The sequence below is a fragment of the Rhinopithecus roxellana genome, chromosome 12 (genome assembly GCF_007565055.1).
Source record: "Rhinopithecus roxellana isolate Shanxi Qingling chromosome 12, ASM756505v1, whole genome shotgun sequence".
NCBI classification, from domain to species: Eukaryota; Metazoa; Chordata; class Mammalia; order Primates; family Cercopithecidae; genus Rhinopithecus; species Rhinopithecus roxellana.
In genome coordinates this window covers 93,939,138-93,962,257 of record NC_044560.1, presented here as the reverse complement: position 1 = coordinate 93,962,257, position 23,120 = coordinate 93,939,138, and the positions used below count along the sequence as shown (strand labels likewise).

At 49.6% G+C, this 23,120-nt stretch overlaps 1 protein-coding gene across 1 annotated transcript; it reads left to right on the top strand.

The window, feature by feature from the left end:
- Positions 1-109: 109 nt before the first annotated feature.
- Positions 110-19,747, top strand: P3H1 (prolyl 3-hydroxylase 1). Its single transcript, XM_010371843.2, has 15 exons — positions 110-681; positions 4,730-4,882; positions 7,820-8,009; positions 8,227-8,358; positions 9,283-9,422; positions 11,595-11,684; positions 12,014-12,066; positions 12,241-12,362; positions 14,548-14,675; positions 14,843-14,938; positions 15,792-15,942; positions 17,795-17,912; positions 18,340-18,415; positions 18,728-18,868; positions 19,269-19,747. The coding sequence occupies exons 1-15, from the start codon at positions 217-219 to the stop codon at positions 19,422-19,424; spliced, it is 2,211 nt and encodes a 736-aa protein (XP_010370145.1). The 5' UTR covers positions 110-216; the 3' UTR covers positions 19,425-19,747.
- The last annotated feature ends 3,373 nt before the right edge of the window (positions 19,748-23,120 follow it).

The window sequence follows — 23,120 nt, the reverse complement described above, 5'->3', positions numbered from 1 at the left end:
AGCTCGGAGGCGGGGCTCTGGCTGACGCGCCGGGATTCGCTGAGGGCCGGTGGGGGGATCAGAGTTGACTGAAAGGAAAAGAGGCGGTGCAGGCCTCGTGGGCATGCGCCGCCCGGCTTGGGAGGTGGGGCTTCGCCCGGGGGCGGGCCTTCTCCGGGGGTGGGACTCCGGCCTCCGTGTCGAGTGGCTATCGGTCCCGTTAGGTCTGAGGAGGCGATGGCTGCACGCGCGTTGAAGCTGCTGACCACACTGCTGACTGTCGTGGCCGCTGCCTCCCAAGCCGAGGTCGAGTCCGAGGCAGGATGGGGCGTGGTGACGCCTGATCTGCTCTTTGCCGAGGGGACCGCAGCCTACGCGCGCGGGGACTGGCCCGGGGTGGTCCTGAGCATGGAACGGGCGCTGCGCTCCCGGGCCGCCCTCCGCGCCCTTCGCCTGCGCTGCCGCACCCGATGTGCCGCCGACTTCCCGTGGGAGCTGGACCCCGAATCGCTCCCCAGCCCGGCCCAGGCCTCGGGCGCCGCAGCCCTGCGCGACCTGAGCTTCTTCGGGGGCCTCCTGCGCCGCGCCGCCTGCCTGCGCGGCTGCCTCGGGCCGCCGGCCGCCCACTCGCTCAGCGAAGAGATGGAGCTTGAGTTCCGCAAGCGGAGCCCCTACAACTACCTGCAGGTCGCCTACTTCAAGGTGCAGACCAGCCCGGAGCCGGGCGGCCGGGGTCCTTCTGGGGAGAGGAGTGTTGCAGGGGACCTGGGGAGCCAGGGGGATCGGGGAAGTGTCCGCAGGGAGGGGAAGGTGGCCTCCTGGCTGGGGAGCTCTCCTCGGAGCCGGGGAAAGCTGCTCCCTGGCAGGAGACCTTCCTCGCCCAGTTCGCATGGGCAGTTGCTAACCCCAGAGGTCCAGCCTGAGGTTAGGGCACAGGCCAAGCAAAACTCATGGCCATTTTGTTCCCTGGGAAATCTCGTGGAGGGAATTAAAGCGGCAGTTTGGGTCTCCCATCCTAATGTCATTTTAAGTGTCCGACTGAGAAGCTAGTAGCGGTCTACAATATCTTCCTTCCGGTTGGTTTTCCAGTGGTGCTTTTCCTGCTGTTTGATTCAGCAGCTCTGTTTCAGGATGTGAGGTTGCCACGTCGCCAGCAGGGGCTGCCTGGCCCTGCCTGTCGGGGGGACCCTCTGGCTAGTCTGTCAGGTTTACAAAAAACATGAGTATTTTTAGGAATGCCAGAATGACATGTTTTCAAGTGTATACTTGGGCTTGGAGCGTTCCAGGCTTGTTTGGTGGTGGTGATGGTGACGACGACGACGATGATGATGATGATGATGATGATGATGATGGCCAGCACATACTTCAGGCACTATTTTAAGTAGTTTGCCTTTATTAACGCATTTGCCCTAATCTTCACAATATCCTGTCAGGCAGATGCTGTTATTAGTCCCGCTGTATTGGGGGTGGGGAGAGAAAGAGCTGTGCATTATATCTGTTATATCTGTAGTTTAAGAGACCTTCGATTCGACCTAAAGAGAGACTGAGAGACTCTTGGGGACCTCAGATTTCCACCCCTCCACAGCATTCTGCCTACACAGTTTCCTTCATTTTTCCTAATTACTCGGAAGAGCGCTGGACTTGACATCAAAATAATTGCATTATGTCTTTGGTTATGTCGCTTCATCATAGCACTTTCTAAAATTATTTGACAAACATGTATTGCATGCCTACTGCATTCCAGTTCTTGTACAGGTACTTAAATGCTCGACTAACGTCTTTGCTTTGTCTTGCTTTGATGTTAAGAGTTACTGTAGTAAGGGATAGTGCAAGGGCATATACTTAGGGCTGTGGGAGCACAAAGGAGGGAGACTCTAGCTTTATCTCAGAGAAATTAGACTTCAAAGAAGAGGTAATATTAAAGCCTGTCCTAAGTATTGCCAGGGGGAGAGGAAGGAAGGCTCCTCCAGATAGAGGGAAAAGTAGAACCAAAGCATGATATATTCAGGAAAAAAAATGAATTGTGATTGCAATGTCAAGGTGTGTGTGGGGAGTAGCAGGAGAGGAGGCTAGAATGGTCAGTGAGGCCAGATTTGGAAGAGAATTCTGCGGACTGCAGGGAGCCATCCTCAGATTTGGGTTTTAAAACGCTCATTCTGGAAACCATGGTGAATGAGCCTTGGAAGAAGGAGAAACTGGTGGCACATGATTAGGAGACAGGCATTTGTCCACAAGAGAGGAGGTTAAGTACCTCAGTGCTTAGGGAGTAAAGAAGGCTGGGGATGGAGAGAAGAGTGAGGACATGAGGGAGAACAGAGACAGGCAGGAGCAGTGCTGGAAGATATAAGAGATAGAGTAATTCCATAAAAGGGACAGACCTGAGAAAATTTCTAATTTTACAGTTAAAGAAACTGAGGTACAGAGATGGGGAGTTATTTACCTTGGGTCACCTAACCAGGGCTAACTCCTTTAGTGTGCCTTTACTAGTACCAGTGATAAGGAAGTAAGTTTTCTTAGCATATTAATCATACCATCTAAAATTTATGGAGCACTTGATCTGTGCCCAGCACCATGTATTACAGGCTGCATGTATATTATCTCTTTGAACTCTCAACAATGCTAGGAGATAGCTAGAGAATGCTATCTCCAGATGATAGATTAGGGAAACTGAGTTTAGAAAGTAAACTTTAAATATCTTGTCTACTGCCCAGCCAGTCAGTGAGTCATTAAGCCCAGATTTGGTGTCAGCCAGTCTCTTTTCTTTTTCTTTTTCTTTTTTTTGAGACAGAGTCTTGCTCTGTTGCCAGGCTGGAGTGCAGTAGCGATCTTGGCTCACTGCAACCTCTGACTTCCTGGTTCAAATGATTCTTCTGCCTCAGCCTCTCGAGTAGCTGGGATTACAGGCACATGCCATCACATCCGGCTAATTTTTGTATTTTTAGTAGAGACGGGGTTTCACCATATTGGCCAGGATGGTCTCAATCTCCTGACCGTCCTCCTTGGCCTTCCAAAGTGCTAGGATTACAGGCATGAGCCACCACAGCTGACCCTCTTTTCTTTTTTTTTTTTTTTGAGATGGAGTTTCACTCTTGTTACCCAAGCTAGAGTGCAATGGTGCGATCTCGGCTCACTGCAACCTCCGCCTCCTGGGTTCAAGCGACTGTCCTGCCTCAGCCTCCTGAGTAGCTGGGATTACAGGCGCATGCCACCACGCCCAGCTATTTTTTGTATTTTTAGTAGAGATGGGGTTTCACCATGTTGGTCAGGCTGGTCTCAAACTCCTGACCTCATGATCCGCCCACCTGAGCCTCCCAAAGTGCTGGGATTACAGGCATGAGCCCCGATGCCCGGCCATGGCCGGTCTCATTGATACCAGTGTCCACACAGTTAATTACTAGATCATCAGTGATTTATTTGGTTGGATTCTATATATGAAACCTGTGTTACTTTGATATGCTGGAGTCCATTGCTGTGGGCATTGTTGTGGTCTGTAGCCTGTTTCTTTCTCCCCCTTGGATTTCTTTTTTTTTTTTTTTTTTTTTTTTGAGACGGAGTCTCACTCTGTCACCCAGGCTGGAGTGCAGTGCGGTGATCTCAGCTTGCTGTAACCTCCACCTCCCTGGTTCAAGCGATTCTCCTGCCTCAGCCTCCCAAGTAGCTGGGATTACACGTGTGCGCCACAACACCCAGCTAATTTTTGTATTTTTAGTAGAGACGGGGTTTCATCAACTTGGCCAGGCTGGTCTCAAACTCCTGACCTCAAGTGATCTGCCCCCCTTGGCCTCCCAAAGTGCTGGGATTACAGGTGCAAACTGCCGCCCCCGACCAACCCTTCAGATTTCTTAGACCTATTTGTTTGAACCTCATGAGCCCTGAGCTTTGAGTCAGAAAATACATGTCTGGACTTAGTAAAGGACCTTAGAATTTTTAGCCATCCACATTTTCCCTAAATGTCTCAAGAATGCTTCATTTTATTTTATGCAAAAATAAAAATAAAAAATTCTAGGAAAATTCTTAGGCATAGTCTGTTAGCTGCTCTTTTTTCTCTACCCCTAAATCCTTGAAGCCACAGAATGTTTTCAGGTCAGGCATTACATTTGAATCATGAAATATATATATGTATTCTTTTTTCTTTTTTTTTTTTTTGAGTCAGGGTCCTGCTGTGTCACCCAAACTGGAATGCTGTGGCACCATCTCGGCTCACTGCAACCTCTGCCTCCCAGGCCCAAGTGATCCTCCCACCTTAGCCTGCAGAATAACTGGGACTACAGACATACAGTACCATGTAATTTTTGTATTTTTTGTAAAGACAGGGTTTCACCATGTTGCCCAGTCTGGTCTCGAACACCTGAGCTCAAGTGATCCACCTGCCTCGGCCTCTAAAAATGCTGGGATTACAGATGTGAGCCACCGCGCCCAGCATGAAAACATATCATATGGGCAGTCAGTCTTTCACAGCACTCCTCATACAATATGACCTTTGTTTTAAAATAGAACATTGCTACTTCCTATAATCTGGGGAACCCCTAAATCTGACTTGGGAAAGAGCTGCAAATCTGCACAGGGCACTGTGCTCCTAATCTCTGGTGGGTAGTTCCTACAATAGGTGTGCTTCTTGGGGCTGGCAGGGCTGGGCATGCTGAGTGGAGGGCTCGGGGAGCAGGGATTTCCTGTTTATGTAGACTGCTCATGTGGACACAAACATTCAGAGTTTGGATGTGAGCATTACCTTCCAATGCTTCGTTCTTAGATCAACAAGTTGGAGAAAGCTGTTGCTGCAGCACACACCTTCTTCGTGGGCAATCCTGAGCACATGGAGATGCGGCAGAACCTAGACTATTACCAAACCATGTCTGGAGTAAAGGAGGCCGACTTCAAGGATCTTGAGACTCAACCCCATATGGTGAAAAAAACTTTATCCCCTTCTTTCTCTTCCTTTTAAAATTTATTTTAGAGACAGAGTCTTGCTCTGTCACCCAGGCTAGAGTGCAGTGGCTTGATCATAGCTCACTGTAACCTCAAATTCCTGGACTCAAGAGACTCTCCAGTCTCGGCCTCCTGAGTAGTTGGGACTACAGGCATGCATTCTTTCGTTTTTTTAAAATGACATTGCTAAGGTTGTTTTCTAATTACATTACAGAAGTAATAAATGTTCATTATATAACATTGTAGAAATGTAGATAAGTATAAAACAAAAAGTAATCATTTGTAATACTGCCACCTTAAGAAAACCAGTTTAGATAGTCTTCCGTATATAATTTTTTTCATCTAATTTGGTGTTATATTGTGTATGCATTTTTTATCATCTTTTTTTATTTTTTTTTTGAGACAGGGTCTCACTTTGTTGTCCAGGCTGCAGTGCAGTGATGTGATCATAGCTCACTGCAGCCTTGACCTCCTGGGCTCAAGTGATCCTCCCGCCTCAGCCTCCCAAATAGCTGGAACTACAGGTGTGCACTACCACACCCACCTGTTGTTTTTATTTTTTGTAGAGATGGGGTCTCACTGTGTTGCCCAGGCTGATTTCAAACTCCTGGGCTCAAGCGATCCTACCACCTTGGCCTCCCAAAGTGCTGGCATTACAGGTATGAGCCACTATTCCCAGCCCTGTCATCATTTTTTAGCTAACATTAGTATCATGAGCCTTTTCTCATGTCTTCAGTTTTATTTGAAAACATAATTGTTTATGGCTGCATGATAGTCCATCTTATGCGGGGACTATATTCATTCACTAGTCACATTTTTTTGGTCATGTACATTTTTGATTTTCACTACAATAAATGTTACAGTAGCCCTCAATGTTCTTATTCTGTTTGTTTGGCAGGAAAAGTCTGTTCCAAAGGAGAGATTGTCTGTGATAATACAGCATTTTATAGAGAGGTTATGGTTCCTTACATTTTAATTATGAAACAAGAATGTTAGAAACAATATAAGAATGACTTTTAGGCTGGGCACAATGGCTCACACCTATAATCCCAGTACTTTGGGAGGCTGAGGCGGGTGGATCACTTAAGGTCAGGAGTTTGAGACCAGCCTGGACAATATGGTGAAACCCCATCTCTACTAAAAATATAAAACTTAGCCGGGCATGGTGGTGCACGCTTGTAATCCCAGCTACTCGAGGTGGAGGCAAGAGAATAGCTTGAACCTGGAAGGCGGAGGTTGCAGTGAGCTGAGATCCTGCCACGGCACTCCAGCCTGGGTGACAGAGCAAGAGTCAAAAAAGATAAAAAAAAAAAGAATGACTTTTAAAGGTAAGTCGTGGCCGGGTTCAGTGGCTCACACCTGTCATCCCAGCACTCTGGGAGGCCAGGGCGGGCGGATCACAAGGTCAGGAGATCGAGACCATCCTGCCCAACATGGTGAATCCCTGTCTCTACTAAAAATACACAAATTAGCTGAGCATGGTAGTGTGTGCCTGTAGTCCCAGCTACTCAGGAGCCTGAGGCAGGAGAATCGCTTGAACTGGGAGGCGGACGTTGCAGTGAGCTGACATTGTGCCACTGCACTCCAGCCTGGGTGACAGAGTAAGACTCCATCACACACACACAAAAAAAGTAAGTTATGTCGGCCAGGCATAGTGGCTCATGCCTGTAATCCCAGCACTTTGGGAGACCGTGGTGAGTGGATCACTTGAGGCCAGAAGTTCGAGACCAGCCTGGCCAACATGGTGAAATTCTGTCTCTACTAAAAATACAAAAATTAACCAGGTGTTGTGGTGCATGCTTGTAATCCCAGTTTCTCAGGAGGCTGAAGTGCTAGAATCACTTGAACCCAGGAAGTGGAGGTTGCAGTGAGCCAAGATCACGCCACTGCCCTCCAGGCTGGGCTGTCTGTCTCAGAAAAAAAAAAAAGACTCTGTCTCAAAACAAAACAAAAAAATGTAAGTTGTGTTTATTTAAGAACTGTTAGCCCTACAAAAAAGTGCAAGAATCTGGGACAGGCGCGGTGGCTTACGCCTGTAATCCCAGCACTTTGGGAGGCCAAGGTGGGCGGATCACCTGAGGTCAGGAGTTCGAGACCAGCCAGACCAACATGACAAAACCCTGTCTCTACTAAAAATACAAAATTAGCCGGGCATGGTGGTGCATGCCTGTAATCCCAGCTACTCTGGAGGCTGAGACAGGAGAATTCCTTGAACCCCAGAGGCAGAGGTTGCAGTGAGCCAAGATTGCACCATTGCACTCCAGCCTGGGCAACAAGAGTGAAACTCCGTCTCAAAAAAAAAAGTGCAAGAATCTGTCACTAATTTGGTGGGGGGTCGGGGGAGGGAAGAAAAGTACAAGAAAATCATAATGAACTCCCAGATATCTTTCATCCAGATTAAGAATTAAATGTTTTTTGGCCAGGCATAGTGGCTCACACCTGTAATCCCAGCACTTTAGGAGGCCAAGGTGGGAGGATTGCTTGAGCTTAGGAGTTCGAGACCAGCCTGGCCAACATGGTGAAACCCCATCTTTACTAAAATACAAAAATTAGCTGGGCACGGTGGTATGTGCCTGTAATCCCAGCTACTAGGTAGGCTGAGGCAAGAGAATCACTTGAACCCAGGAAGTGGAGGTTGCAGTGAGCTGAGATTGTGCCACTGCACTCCAGCCTGGGCAACAGAGTGAGACTCTGTCTCAAAAAAAGAAAAAGAGAGCTAAATGTTTTCAAATTTCCAGAGAAACATGTAAAGACCATTTACAAAAGGCCTTCATTATATAGTGGCACCCAGGTCACCCCTTTCCATTCGTAACCTGAGGAACAGGAAATTAGGACCCCTGTGAAGGTGGCTGAGGGCAAGGAGAGTGGGTTCCTCCTCTGTGGCCTGCATTTGAGTGCTCCTTCTTCCCAGTAGCAAGAATTTCGACTGGGAGTGCGACTCTACTCAGAGGAACAGCCAGAGGAAGCCGTGCCCCACCTAGAGGCGGCGCTGCACGAGTACTTTGTGGCCTATGAGGAGTGCCATGCCCTCTGCGAAGGGCCCTATGACTACGATGGCTACAACTACCTTGAGTACAATGCTGACCTCTTCCAGGCCATCACAGGTGGGTGCAGTTCAGAACCAGACCTTCAGCCAGGCCTCCTGGGACTCTAAGGTCACCATCTGATGATATAAATGGAGAATCTTCACCCTCATCCCTCAATTTATTAAATCTGAGAAGCTGATGAAAAATTGCTTCCATTTGAATTTGTTCATTTTAACCAGAATTTGAGTCCTAAAGAGTGACCTCATAGTTATTCCCCCTCTTTGATTCCTTTCAGATCATTATATCCAGGTCCTCAGCTGTAAGCAGAACTGCGTCACTGAGCTTGCTTCCCACCCAAGTCGAGAGAAGCCCTTTGAAGACTTCCTCCCATCCCATTATAATTATCTGCAGTTTGCCTACTATAACAGTAAGGCTTACTTTCCTTCCTCTTTCTCTGCTGGCTAACTAAGAAGCTAAAGGCAAGGTGGGCAGGGATCACAGCCACTTACTTCCTCAAGGTGTTTGGCTTCTTTCAGTAGCTATGGGAGGCACCATGCCAAGTGATCCTTGGGTAGTTTATTATAAGCAACTGGCCTAGGAAGCCAATACCAGCAACCCAAAAAGCTGGGGGAGGGAGACTTAGGACCTCATCTCTTGTGTCCTCTATAGTTTGTAATCTATTTTTGCTTTTGAATTAAAGTTAATAGCGAAAGTAAGGGTGTGCCACTGTTTAGCTCAGAGGACATTTGCCAGCCCTTTCCCTGATATAGCACTGATGCTTTTGTGGGGCTGCCAATTAATACCCAGAAAACCAACTGTTTGCAGAGTTCCTACTGTGTGCTAAGCATTACAAACATATTGATGAGTATACAATATTTACAGTTGAGTTGAGGTGACTAACAAATATCAACAAGAACTATTCTGCCAAAGAGACAATCTGCTATTGTAATCTTCCCTGTCTTCTGAAAATCTATAGAAAAACGAAGGTAGGAAGACAGGGAAATTGATCTAATGATTGAGTGTATTGAGGCAGAATATTAAGGAGTATTTGAATTATTTGTGAATCTTTAAAGATGTGGGCATGCAGAGAATTCTGATTCTTTTCTGTTTCATTGTTAGGCAGCCCTGAGGACACTGACCACCTCACCTTAAAATTAATCACACATTCTATGTGTATTCCATAACTTCTGCCCCTGAAATCAGGCCATCATGTTAAGTAGCAGGCACCACCTTGTCATGTTGCCATTGCCTAAGCTTTGCGGAGACTGAGCACTAAGTGGTCCCTGGTGCCAGGATTTGATCCTTTCCTTTTGACCCTTTCCTGTCGGCCATTCTTCTTTCCACTTTGCAGTTGGGAATTATACACAGGCTGTTGAATGTGCCAAGACCTATCTTCTCTTCTTCCCCAATGACGAGGTGATGAACCAAAATTTGGCCTATTATGCAGCTATGCTTGGAGAAGAACACGCCAGATCCATTGGCCCCCGTGAGGTGAGAAACTTCCTTCTGTTATGACAGCTGCCAGCTGAACTCCTGAATGCAGACCTGAGGGCGGAAGAGTGGGGTAGCAGAGGGGAGTCGGCGCTGCGCGTGCAGGGCAGGGGTCAGTGTCGGGGTCAGATGTGAGTTCACTCACTTGGCTTGTTATTCAGAGGAGAAGGGAGCACAGGAGGGAGTGTGGGGAGTACACAGGAGCCTCACTTAGCGTTATCTGGGCCCAGAAGTCTGTTCTCTCAGTCCTGTAGAAATGGTGCGGTGGGCATGTTCTTTCCCCTCTTGGCACCCCTAACTTGGACACTCGATATTGTTTGGCCAAGATCTATCATTTTTCACTTAATGCTGGGTTATTTGTTTTTTTGTGTTTTTTTTTCTGTTCACCTGTTTTCTGTCTCCATTTTCTTTCCCATCTCTTCTTCTTCCTGCCATTGTTTGTTCTCTCCCATCTTTCAGCATTTTCCCTGTCTCACTCCAAAACTGGGAGAAATATCTGTAAAACACAAAGACTGCTGCGCTGAAGGGAAACACCCAGGCTCTTCCTTCCCATCTCTGGGGAGTCTGAGAGGCTCCAGTAGAAACAGCCTCTTGCTGCCCCTCCCGTGTGGGTTGTCTTCGTAGTTGTCCTCTTTGGCCACTAGATGGTGACCATCTGGCTTTAAGATGGCACTTCCAGTCTCTTTTGCCTTGCTTGGTTAATACCTTTTCCCTGCCTTATGGCCATTAAGGGGAGCCTGAGGGGAGTGAGGGGAAATAAACCCATGTGGCCAATCTCGCATTTGTAACTAGAAGTCCCCTTTTGGAAAGAAGGTAACCAACATTTGTTGAGCCCCTGTCCAGGCGAAGCTCTGTGCAGGGTGGGCTGTATCCATCATCCCATTTAATCATCACAGCTGCCCTGCAAGGTGGGCAGTCTTCTTCCCACTTTAGGGATGAGGACTGTTAGCATCTGAGAGATGAAGCAACTTGTGCAGTGGCTTGTGGCCAGTCAGTGATGACCAGAATCTGTTCCCTGCTTGGCCCCAGTACAGGCACAGTTCTAGACACATGGCTGACACTCAGTAAATCAGCGTGGAATGAATAAAGGATGGAAGTGGGGTTTGCTTCATAGCAGCCTTATAGGGTAATTGGAGAGGATTAAATGAGATAACATAGCACTTGGTGACAGAAGCCAGTAATGTAAACTCCTGAGGAGAAAACGTCTCTCTTCCTCTTAGGTAAATATAGTAGATGACATAGGATTCATTGACTCCTTTAATTCCTCCTTGAACTGCCTCATGTTTTATTTCAACTGATGATGTCTTCTTTTTCTCTTCTTTCCTCCTCCTGCTGCTTGGAGATTAGCAGGGCACCTAGGGAAAGATGTGACCCTGGAAGGTACTCAGTTTCCCTGCCCTGGGTAAGCCTTGCCCGGGAGTCCATGTGGGAATGCCAGAGTGCCAGGCCCTCCCACTGCAGCTGCTCATTCTCAGGGAGGGGTGTGGCCTGGTTAGGGTCTGAGAGGAGGCAGGTGGCAGAACAGAAAGCACATGGGCTTTAGGACTGTAAAGACCCGGCTCTGTCTGTCCAAATGCACATTCTCCTATGAAAAAAAAAAGAAAAAGATAACAGAAGACCTGGGTTTGACTGCAGGTCCCTGCTCTCCCGTGTCCTGTAGTGTCACCTTAGACAGTGGTACATCTCCTCTATGCCTCAGATGCTTCCTCTGCAGAATGAGCATACTAGTATCAACCTCAGATGTGGCTATAAAGATCAAATGAATAACGTGTCAGTTGCCTAATGCCTCATTCCTTTTCCTGCTTTGTGGACTCCTGTAGAAGTCAAGAAGGAATTCTCTTTCTTTGAAGAATATTTCTACTTGGGAGAATCATCAGATTTTCTGTCCTAGAGACTAATGGGGGTTGGGATGGGGGAGGAGCAGGGCTTTTTCCCTTAAGTAAAGCCTGGTTATTCTGGTACCTCAGAGGTACTGTTGCTTATGCCAGGCAGAGGAACCCTTGGACACAGAAATTAGACTTTTGTCCCAAACTGGGGAACAGACAGCATTGGTAGGGAGAGGAGGCCTCAGGTCACATAGGAGCGTCAGTGTGGGGTGCCAGGGAGGGGAACCCCCAGAGGTTAAAAGCCAGGGCTGAGTTCTGGGGGACTTGTTTGCCTTCGTACCCGCAGAGTGCCAAGGAGTACCGACAGCGAAGCCTTCTGGAGAAAGAGCTGCTCTTCTTCGCTTATGATGTTTTTGGAATCCCCTTTGTGGATCCGGTGAGCTAGGGCACAGGAGCCAGAAGGGCGCAGGGACAGAGTGAGCGGGGGAGATGAATGGGGACGAGGGGAACACTGTGCAATTCTGACAGAAAACTTGTTGGAGGCTGAGCCTAGCCTGGGATCTGTGCAAGGCAGGGATGAGAGACAGATGAAAGGGGAACACTGGGCAGCTAGAAGTGACTTAGATGTGGAAACCTCCCATTTTGTCTCCTGAAAGGAAGAGGGTGATAAGCTGGGTTACTTCTGTGGGGCTATTTTATGCATTGAGACACCTGGAAGATTAAGTAGATCATCTTACCTTTTTCATTTCTTCCGGACCTACTTAGGATTCATGGACTCCAGAAGAGGTGATTCCCAAGAGATTGCAAGAGAAACAGAAGTGAGGACCTTGAAGAAACTGCATGGTTGGATCAGTCTGATGAGGCACTTGAGGCTTCCTGAGCCCAGGCAGATGTGAACTCCTGGCAAGGGGTGGGCAGGTCCAGTTTGGGAAGTTGGGGTGGAGCCCAGGGCTGGCCCTCGAATGCAGTCCTCAGAGCGGCTGTGCCCATAGGTCAGAACGGGAAACAGCCGTACGCATCTCCCAGGAGATTGGGAACCTTATGAAGGAAATCGAGACTCTAGTGGAAGAGAAGACCAAGGAATCATTGGATGTGAGCAGACTGACCCGGGAAGGTGAGAGGACAGAGATAGGGGCATGTCTGGCTGTTGTCAGGGAGCCAGACAGGTCACCCCACATTTGCCAGGCAGCGCTGCACCCCAGCATTACAGAGCTCACCATGAGCCAGCCTCAGGGTCCCAGTTCAGTGGGCATCCTTCCTAACTCACCAGCGGGACTTTCAACTGGAAAGAGCACTGAGAATTGTCCTTTGGTTCAGAAATCAGACTCTAGGATGTAATCCCAGCTACTTGGCAGGCTGAGGCAGGAGGATCGCTTGACCCCCGGAGTTTGAATCCAGCCTGGGCAATATAGCAAGACCTCATCTTTAAAAAAAATAAAAAAGAAAGAAGACTCCTGTGTCACAGAAACACGAGTGACTAGTGTTGTCCACTTCCATAGGTATTAACTCATCCTGTCTCCCCACTCCCAAACTCTTTTCTCCCAGTTTTCACCATTCGTCCTGTTAGCGAGACTCAATGCATTCAGGCCTCCTTTGACTCCTCTTCCTCCTGTGCCCATCCCCTGCAAGCTGCTGGGAAGGCCTATTGATTGTGGCTCTGCTCTGCAGTGCTGCTTCTCAGCTCTCTCCCCAGCCTTTTCCGTTTTTCATTGCCTCAGGTCTCCTTCAGGGCCTGGCACCTCCTATCTGTACCCACCCTCTCCTCGCCTGGCCTGTCCTTGCCCCTGCCTGCTCATGGTAGCTAGGCCAGTCTTCCAGACACTGGCCTCTGACCCATCCTCCATGCCTGCCCCTTAACCGAATGTTCTACTGTTGTCCTGTTTACACCTTCTCTTCACACAGGACTGCACCTTGTTCCATAAGCCTGCCCGCTGCCCACCAGTCTGTGTTTATGCCTGGCTCTCCTAGTATGCTTCCCACCATCCCTGCCCATGAGGGCATCTGAGATACACCCTGCAAAGCCTTTCTTTTTTCTTTTTGGAGGTGGAGTCTCGCTCTGTTGCCAGGCTGGAGTGCAGTGGTGCAATCTTTGCTCATTGCAACCTCCACATCCCGGGATCATCAATCAATTCTCCTGCCTCAGCCTCCCGAGTAGCTGGGATTATAGGCATGTGGCACCATGCCTGGCTAATGTTTTTGTCTTTTTAGTAGATACAGGGTTTCACCATGTTGGCCAGGCTGGTCTCAAACTCCTGACCTTGTGATCCACCCACCTTGGCCTCCCAAAGTGCTGGGATTACAGGTGTGAGCCACCGTGCCCAGCTGTAAAGCCTTTCTTAACCTCCCAGATGATTGGAGTGCCCTCCTTTCTTTTGGACTTCTTAGGGCATTTATGGTCTGTCTTGTGCTAGTTATTTGCATAATTGTTAGAGAACAGGTACTGCTTCTAGGATTCATCTCTCACCCTGTCTGGCACAGTTCCTGGTACACACTGAAGCCTCAGTTATCGAGTGGAGTTGAACTGAGTCTCTAGTATTAGTATGTCCCTAGCACAGAGAAACACCATGAGAACTGTAAGAGAGAAATGTTGACCTTTGCCCTAGTTGCTTAAATTAACAGAGGTTAATTAAACAAGATCAGTGTATGAAAATAATTTGTCCAGCATTCCTTTGTTTTCAGACCACTTTCACTTTGTTACTTCTCTTGATTCTTACAACTGTCTGGGAGGTGGGTCGTGCAGATTGCAAGATCCTTATTTTAAATGAAAATGATGATATCATGGTAGCCAAACTTTTGAGGACTTACCATCTGCCAAATATCGTGCTAAGCGTTTAACTTGCCTTTCTTGTTCTTAACATCATACTGGCATTAAACATATAAGGTAGATGCTGTTTGACCGATGAGAACATTTTAATTAATTAAAATTAACCTCAGGGAGGTTTAAGTAACTTGCCAAGGTCACACAGCTAATCAATGGAGGATCTAGGAGTCAAAGTCAGTTCTTCCTTGTTCTGGAGCTCATGTTTTAGGATTGTGTTTCTGATGTTTCCTCAACAGTGTGTCATGGCCCAAGAGCTAGCAGCTATTTGGTCATGGAGCTGGGACTGGGAATCTCATCTTTCAGCTCTATGTTCTGTCCTCTGGACCATTCTGCCTTTGAAAATGACCTAGCGGGAGATTTTGCTGGTGAAAAGGAAACAGCTGGAATTTCTGTTTATGACAAGGAGGCAATATCTAATGGAGAGTCTTTGGTCAAAGCTGCTGCTAGATTTAGCTAAAGTTTTGTTCTTGCTTTGCAGGTGGCCCCCTGCTGTATGAAGGCATCAGTCTCACCATGAACTCCAGACTCCTGAATGGTTCCCAGCGGGTGGTGATGGACGGTGTAATCTCTGACCATGAATGTCAGGAGCTGCAGAGACTGACCAACGTAAGGGAAGCCCAGTGACTGCACCTTCCCCTGAGGGTCCAGCATCCCCCCATCAAGTGCCCCTTGGGTGGTAACCTTCACCTTCCTCTTGCTGGCTGCAGTTGACCACCTCTTCTCAAGCCCTCAGCTGTCGTGGCTAACATCACCTTGTGTTTTGGGCCTTGTAGGTGGCAGCAACCTCAGGAGATGGCTACCGGGGTCAAACCTCCCCACATACTCCCAATGAAAAGTTCTATGGTGTCACTGTCTTCAAAGCCCTCAAGGTAAGATCAACACTTGGCATTCTAGAGTGTGGAGAAAGGGGTGGGGAAGGGGAAAGCTCAGGCTTTGAGGAGGAGTTGGGGCTGGTGCCAGGAAAGGTGAAGAGGGTCCACCTCCCAACATTTCTGTTGCCAGGAAGTGAGGATGAGTTATGTTGAGTGAGGTTCTCTTTCGAATCCTCGCTGTTCGACCGAGTGTAATAAAAACAAAGCGAGCAGGTAAGACTGCCCGCCAAAGCTATGAGAATGCTTTCTGAAGAAAGGCTGATTCCAGAGGGCTGTGCTTCTGTGCAGGATGCACAGTGTGCTCATAAAGAGAGAGAGGAAGGAGAGGAGGAAGAGGAATATGGTAGAGGTATTGGGCATGGGCAGCAGAGGCTGCAGCTTCAGTGGGGGTATGGGGATGTGAGATGGGCCTAGTCCTCATTGTCTCTGCCAGCCCAAAGAGGGGCATTGTATTAGTCCGTTTTCACGCTGCTGATAAAGACATACCCAAGACTGGGCAATTTACAGAAGAGGTTTAACTGGACTTACAGTTCCATGTGGCTGGGGTAGCCTCACAGTCATGGTGGAAGGCAAGGAGGAGCAAGTCACGTCTTACATGGATGGCAGCAGGCAAAGAGAGAACTTCTGCAGGCAAACTCCCATTTTTTTAAAGCCATCAGATCTCGTGAGATTTACTCACTGTTATGAGAATGGCACAGGAAATATCCACCCTCATGATTCAGTCATCTCCCACCGGGTCCCTTCCACAACACATGGGAATTATGGGAGCTACAAGATAAGATTTGGGTGGGGACACAGAGCCAAACCATATCAGGCGTTCAGGGCAGCTGACCACCTGTTTCCTTGGCAGCTGGGGCAAGAAGGCAAAGTTCCTCTGCAGAGTGCCCACCTGTACTACAATGTGACGGAGAAGGTGCGGCGCATCATGGAGTCCTACTTCCGCCTGGACACGCCCCTCTACTTCTCCTACTCTCATCTGGTGTGCCGCACTGCCATTGACGGTGGGCCTCATCACCCCCGCAGCACCCCCACACATGCTGCATCTCAGCTCTGTGCTGGATGCTGCGAACACAGAGAATAGGATGCGATCCCTTTTCTCCAGTTGGGGAACCAATGTAAACAAATGGGTGGCATCTCAGTGTGATGCATGCCACAGTAGCATGGAGGAAGTTATAGTCAACCTACCTGGCGATCAAGAAGGCTTCCCAGAGGGAAACGGGGTGCGGCCAGAAAGGTGGCCTCCCCTCACTTGTCATGCAACGCACGTTCATGGGGAAGCTGGCGCTAAACCATTTGCAGAGGATCTGCTTCCAGGTCGGGATTTCATACACAACTAAGCAGCTCCCTCGCTGCCTCCTGTTGAAAGTCAGCCCTCGACAGAAGGGTTTGTTAAAAGCAAAAATAATAACAACAGCAAAAAGAAGGCTTCCCGAGGAAGCGATGGGAGTTTTGCAGGATGAATACGATTACGGAGTACACCGGGTGGTGGGATGGTGTTTGCACAGGATTGGAGGCATTGTGCAGCCCGGTAGTCAGGGGAACTAAGAAAGGTGCCAAATCCTGGAGAGCTACCTTCAAGGATTTTTTATCCTTTAGCTTAACCATAGCTATGTGGCAGGTTCTCTTTTACTAATTGTTAAATACCAAATTCGTGAGAGAGCTGCATGATTTACAAGTGAGAGTGGCCTGGAGCTTACTCCTCATTCCCTCACCCACCCACATTCCCTTTTGCATGTCTGAGAAGGCGAGAGGTTCAGCCAGTGCTGCAAGGATCCCCTGTGGCCCAGAGCCGGCTCTGTCATACTGGAGCCTTCAGCAGGCCCCTGGCACTGATGGCCATTGGTAGGTGGCACAGATCAGAGGGCTTTCCTCTGCCTCAGGATGTTTGAAATTCTGTCAGAATCTGGGCACACCCAAAGGGACCAGTCAGACACACAACTGGGTGTGTCACAAGCCCCCGGTGGGAGAGCACAGGCACAGGCGCCAGGAGGCCAGGGAGGCCTCATCAAGCAGTGAAGGACGTGGTGAGGCCTTGACTTTTAAAAGATTCATTTTACTGCTGTGTGTGCGGAGAGATTTCAAACCAAAAAGGGAAGCTGGTCGGCAGTGACCTCCGTGGACAAGGGTAAAGCCCTAAACTCAGGAAGTGGCAGTGGGAGGAGGGAGAAGCGAGGCCCCGGGAAGGTGCAGGAGGTGGATGGACAGGACCTGGTGACTGGCTGGGCAAGTGGGAATGGAGAAGGAGGTACCCACCATGACGTGATGGTGCCTACACAGAGCATGCTAAAGGTTTACATTGGGGAAAGACGTGGTCTGCCTGGTATTTGACAGTGAGCCCAGTCTGTTCCCTTTTGTGACCCTCTCCCTGCATGGTTTCTCCATCCACCCCACCCCAGAGCCCCCCTGAAGTTCATGCTTTCCCTTTGTTAGGCAGCTCTTCTCTGCCCCGCTTTCTGCCACTCAGCCCCATCTTCTGCCGTCCTGAAGGAAGGCTGACCCACTCTGCCCTGCGTCCCTCCCACCTCCTGACCCCCCATTCTCGCTTCCCTGGGCGTTTGTATTTTGTAAAGTGCAGCTACAAACAAGGGTTGTGCCATTCTGCCTAGGATCTGCCCTTGGTTGGAGCCCTTCATTCCTGCTTGCCACACCCTGCTCACCTCTGCCAAGAACTGTCCTAGGAAGCCTGCAGACTTGTCCTGGCCCCTAGGCTTGTGGCTTAGCCAAAGATACCCCCTAGTTCATTGGGCATTCCATAGACTCAGACACATTTTGGGAAGCACCTCCCCTGCCAAGAAGAGAGCTGTGCCATCTCCCGAGGTGCTCCCATGCTAACATGTGTGACATTGGCCCCAGAGGTCCAGGCAGAGAGGAAGGATGATAGCCATCCAGTCCACGTAGACAACTGCATCCTTAATGCCGAGACCCTCGTGTGCGTCAAAGAGCCCCCAGCCTACACCTTCCGGGACTACAGGTGAGTGTGGGGCAGGTGCGGGGTGAGAAAGTCTGTGCCCTCCTCAGAGGCCCCACAGTGCCCTGCACTCTACTACCCCACCCTAGCACACACACACTGGTTGGGGCTAGCTGTTCCCAGAGTCCAATCCTTTATCCCCAAACCTGCTGGATAAGAAGATAGGCAAAGAGGGAATCAGCGTGGTGTGACAAGAACAGTAGTGTGAGTGGACTTGGTACAGAAGCACCCTGAGAAGGGCACAGGGGACTCTGAGGCGAGGGTGGAGAGTGGAAAGGTGGAGTTTGTGTGGTATCAGTGTAGGTTCTTAAAAGTCTTCCCTCCCACACAAAACCACCCTCCTGCTGCTGGTTGAGAGCACCTGGAGGCAAAGACTCTGGGGAGAAGGAGGTGGGGAAGAGCCGTGTTGAGATGTCTCTGCCTTTCCCAGCGCCATCCTTTACCTAAATGGGGACTTTGATGGTGGAAACTTTTATTTCACTGAACTGGATGCCAAGACCGTGACGGTGAGTGCTCCTTTGTCCTTGTCCCTGGGAGATAAAAAGTCCATTTTCTACAGCTGATGTTCCCAAAGTGCGGTGGACAAAAATAACCAACTGGACTTCCCAGTGGGCAGTACCCATCCCCCAGCCAGAGGAGCTTTGAGATGTGTCCGTCACTCCTCTCGCCGGTCACCCTTTCTCTTTAGTTCTGGCCTTAGGGAAGCCAACCTGAAGAGCTGCCCTCGGTCCTGAGCCCTAACGAGCCCATGTCTCTTCTGAGAGTGGACTACAGTCTTTGTCCTGTGCAACTCCCCTTTCCCTTTCTGTCCCCCTTAGGCAGAGGTGCAACCTCAGTGTGGAAGGGCTGTGGGATTCTCTTCAGGCACTGAAAACCCACATGGAGTGAAGGCTGTCACCAGGGGGCAGCGCTGTGCCATCGCCCTGTGGTTCACCCTGGACCCTCGACACAGCGAGCGGGTGAGAGCAGCCGGTGCTGCAGTGACCCGTTCCCAGAGTGCCCTTGCTTTGCCTCTCCCTTCCCCCAATCCCACTGCCAGTGGCCAAGACACGAAAGGAGCACTTGGGATACCAGCTCCAACGCCCTGTCATTATGGTCACATTGCCTTGTCCTCCCTGGGTCTGCTGTGAACGGGATCCAGGTGGGGAAAGGGGTCAAGACAGGGAGCGATGCTGAGTTCTTGCTTCCTTCCTTGAGCCCCACTTCAGCTGTCCTTGTCCAGAGAGTAGGACCTGCTGGGAAGGAGATGAGCCTGGGGCCATTAAGGAACCTTCCTTGTCCCCTGGGAAGTAGCAGCTGAAAGATAGCGAGTGCCTGGTCCGGAGGCCTCTCTGAATGGACAGGGGTTTGTCCTTGCAGGACAGGGTGCAGGCAGATGACCTGGTGAAGATGCTCTTCAGCCCAGAAGAGATGGACCTCTCCCAGGAGCAGCCCCTGGATGCCCAGCAGGTCCCCCCTGAACCTGCACAAGAGTCTCTCTCAGGCAGCGAATCAAAGCCCAAGGATGAGCTATGACAGCGTCCAGGTCAGATAGATGGGTGACTAGACCCACGGAGAGGAACTCTCCTGCACTCTGAGCTGGGCAGTCCCTCAGGGCTGCGGAGCAGTGAGCCTACATCTGCCACTCAGCCGAGGGGACCCTGCTTACAGCCTTCTACATGGTGCTACTGCTCTTGGAGTGGACATGACCAGACACTGCACCCCCTGGACCTGGCTGAGGGCTCAGGACACAGGCCCAGACACCCCAAGGGGCCTCCACAGGCCACTGCATGACAGCAATACAGTATTTAAGTGTCTGTGTAGACAACCAAAGAATAAATGATTCATGGTGTTTTTTACTTGGTTTGTTCAGACAGTGGAAATTTGCCTAGAGACAAAAATTCTGTCCCAGAGGTCGCACTTGATAAAAATTGCTCTAGGCAGGACCCAGTGGCAGGTGCAGGACGAGAAGGCCTGGCTTGGCACCTGGCTCGACCACTTGCTGTGCAGCCACAGGCCAGACACTTAACCTTCAGCACCTCAGGGTTGTCATCTGTATAATGGGGATCATAGTCCTCCCTCTGCTCACCTTCTGGGGCAGCTGTATGGCCCAGATGCAGTATCGGATGTGACAACACTTGTAAACGGTAAAGCTCTGGGTGAATGGTTGGGATTATGGTTAATCCTCTTCTGGCAGGGAGCAGCGGTCAGCAGTGCCCTGGCACGTCGCCCCCATGTCAGCCACATGCTTCGTGCTCTGCTGTCTGTCCTCAGTGTCCTGTATCTCAGCCTCCCTCTGCAGAACGACACACTCTAGGAAACACTGGAAATGGAGACTTAGCTCCTCTGGCTACATCCCTGGTACTAGGTCCAGAGCTTTTACTGTGCTTGAGATGCTACAGGGCATTGAGTGTAGGAACCTGCACCTGAGTGTTCACTTCTTCCATCAACCAATATATATTTACTGAGCACCAGCTAAGTGCCTGGTCCTGGGAACATGGTATTGAACAAAACAAGTCCCCACCTTCATACAGCTTGTATTTTGTAGGAGAGACAGATAACACATGTAAAGTGTGTGTGTGTGTGTGTGTGTGTGTGTGTGTGTGTAACCCTTTGAGGTAGAAAATAAAACAAGTCAGGGCCCAAGGTGGAGGAAAAACAAGGAAGTCAATGTGGCAGTGTAGATTGGGCAAGAAAGAGTATAGTGACATTAGCCAGGAGAGGTGTCATGCGCCTGTAGTCCCAGCTACTCAGGAGGCTGAGGCAGGAGGATCGCTTGAGCCTGAAAGTTCGAGGCTGTAGTGAGCTGTGATCGCCCCACTGCACTCCAGCCTGCGCAAAAAAGCAAGATCCCAGCTCTAAAGACAAATAAAAAGGAGAGTGGTGGATTGTCTGGGGCCTATTTTTAAAGTAGAGCCAACAGGCATTGCTGATGGATTGGATGTGAGGTGTGAGAAAAGGCATCAAGAAGCAGCTAGGCCAGGCTCAGTAGTTCACGCCTATAATCCCAGCAGTTTGGGAGGCCAAGGCAGGTGGATCACTTGAGCTCAGAAGTTCAAGACCAGCCTGGTCAACATAGGGTGACCCTGCCTCTAAAAAAATGTTTAAAAGCCAGGCATGGTGATGCACACCTGTGGTACCAACTACTAAGGAGGCTGAGGTAGGAGGATCACAAGCCCAGGAGGTCAAGCCTGCTCCACTGTACTCTAGTCAGAGTGACAGAACAAGACCATGCCTCAAAGAAAGAACAAGGCTGGTCGTGGTGGCTCACGCCTGTAATCCCAGCACTTTGGGAGGCTGAGGCAGGTGGATCACCCAAGGTCAGCAGGTCGAAACCAGCCTGGCCAACATGGTGAAACCTGTCTCTACTAAAAATACAAAAATTAGCTGGGCTTCATGGTAGGTGCCTGTAATCCCAGCACTTTGGGAGGCTGAGGCAGGTGGATCACCCAAGGTCAGTAGGTCGAAACCAGCCTGGCCAACATGGTGAAACCTGTCTCTACTAAAAATACAAAAATTAGCTGGGCTTCATGGTAGGTGCCTGTAATCCCAGCTACTTGGGAGGCTGAGGCAGGAGAATCGCTTAAACTTGGGAAGTGGAGGTTGCAGTGAGCCAAGATCACGCCATTGTACTCCAGCCTGGGTGCCAAAGCGAGACTCCATCTCACAAAAAAAAAAAAAAAAAAAAAGAACAGCCAGGCACGGTGGCTCACGCCTGTACCAGAACTTTGGGAGGCCAAGGTGGGTGGATCACGCGAGGTCAGGAGTTTGAGACCAGACTGGCCAATATGGCAAAACCCCGTCTCTACTAAAAATACAAAAATTAGCTGGGTGTGGTGGCAGGTGTCTGTAATCCCAGCTACTGGAGTGACTGAGGTGAGATAATCACTTGAACCCAGGAGGCGGAGGTTGCAGTAAGCCAAGATTGTGCCACTGCACTCCAGCCTGGGCAACAAGCATGAAACTCCATCTCAAATAAATAAATACGAACAAAAACAAAAGTTCCAATAAAAAAAAAAAGATTATTGGGCTGAGCACAGTGATGCACGCTTGTAATCCCAACACGTTGGGAGGCCAAGTCAGGAGGATCACTTAAGCCCAGGAGTTCAAGACCAGCCTTGGCAACACAGGAAAACCGTATCTCTATTAAAAAAGAAAAATTGTTTTTTAGGAAACGATTATTTTTTGAGCTGGGAGATAGCACTGCGTGTTAGTTGGCTGATGGGAATGATCCAGTCAAAATAGTCACTCCTCCTTTTATCATGGTTGATCCCCGCTGTCCTATTTGGGTGACTCACTCGGCATACAGAGAAGACCACATTAGTACAAAGAGCATGAACTCTACTCACACACTGAGCTGGGTGACACCCCCACTTCCACCACGTGGAGTTGTATGACCTCCAGCAAGTTAGGGAACCTGCATGTGTTTCCTCACCAGCGAAATGGAATCACAGTCCTTCCCAGGATGGTTGAGCAAGGGAATGCTCACGAAGCAACCAGCACGACACTTAGCCCATGGTAGACATCAACATTACAGGAGACTACATCAGCCTGATTCTGGTTTTCCAGAAGTTTCCACATCAAGGCAGATGACCTTTACAGTTTCAACTTATGCTAACCAGATACAGGCGGCAGCCTCTTAACTGAGCTCACAAAAGGCCAGATGTTTTCAAGGCAGCAGGCCCAAGAGAAGTGTATATAATTAGAGTGGGGCGAGTCCTCCTGGAAGCATGGGGTGATGGCAGCCTGGCTGAGATGCGACTGTGATTTAGGTCTGTGTTTAGTAACGCACGTGCAAGGGCGAGAAGAAAGGAGAGAGCCCGTGGGAGGGTTGGAGGGGATGAGAAGCAACTCCTCAAACTCGGTGAAGATTCAGATATGGAAGACGCCACTAGTCTCTGGTGCCCCAGGCATCTAGCAGAGCTCTCAGGAGGGTCATCAAGAGATAGATCCTGTACTCAGTGTGGTTAGCACAGGAGATAAGGCAAATGGGACAGCCACATGTGTCACAGAGGCACTGGGCCGGGGCGAGAGGGTGGAACACAAAAATGTGTCTGCTAACACAGTCTCAAGGTGCTCAGGGACCTCAGGAAGGAGGCAAATGATGTGCTAAGTGCTGCGAATGAAAAGATGCCAAGAGTATGATGGGATTGCAGATCAGGATGCTTAGCCATGCCTGGGCAGGCAGAATCGTTGGGGGTGGCCACACAGCTGGCTGTATTGCTTTCTAGC

What these genes read in the sequence shown, in the direction of transcription:
- P3H1 (XM_010371843.2), top strand. Translation starts at nt 217, where the DNA reads ATGGCTGCACGCGCGTTGAAGCTGCTGACCACACTGCTGACTGTCGTG. An exon ending in GCAGTTTGCCTACTATAACA is followed by an intron (nt 8,359 to 9,282) that starts GTAAGGCTTACT and finishes TCCACTTTGCAG; the next exon opens with TTGGGAATTATACACAGGCT. An exon ending in AGCTGCAGAGACTGACCAAC is followed by an intron (nt 14,676 to 14,842) that starts GTAAGGGAAGCC and finishes TGGGCCTTGTAG; the next exon opens with GTGGCAGCAACCTCAGGAGA.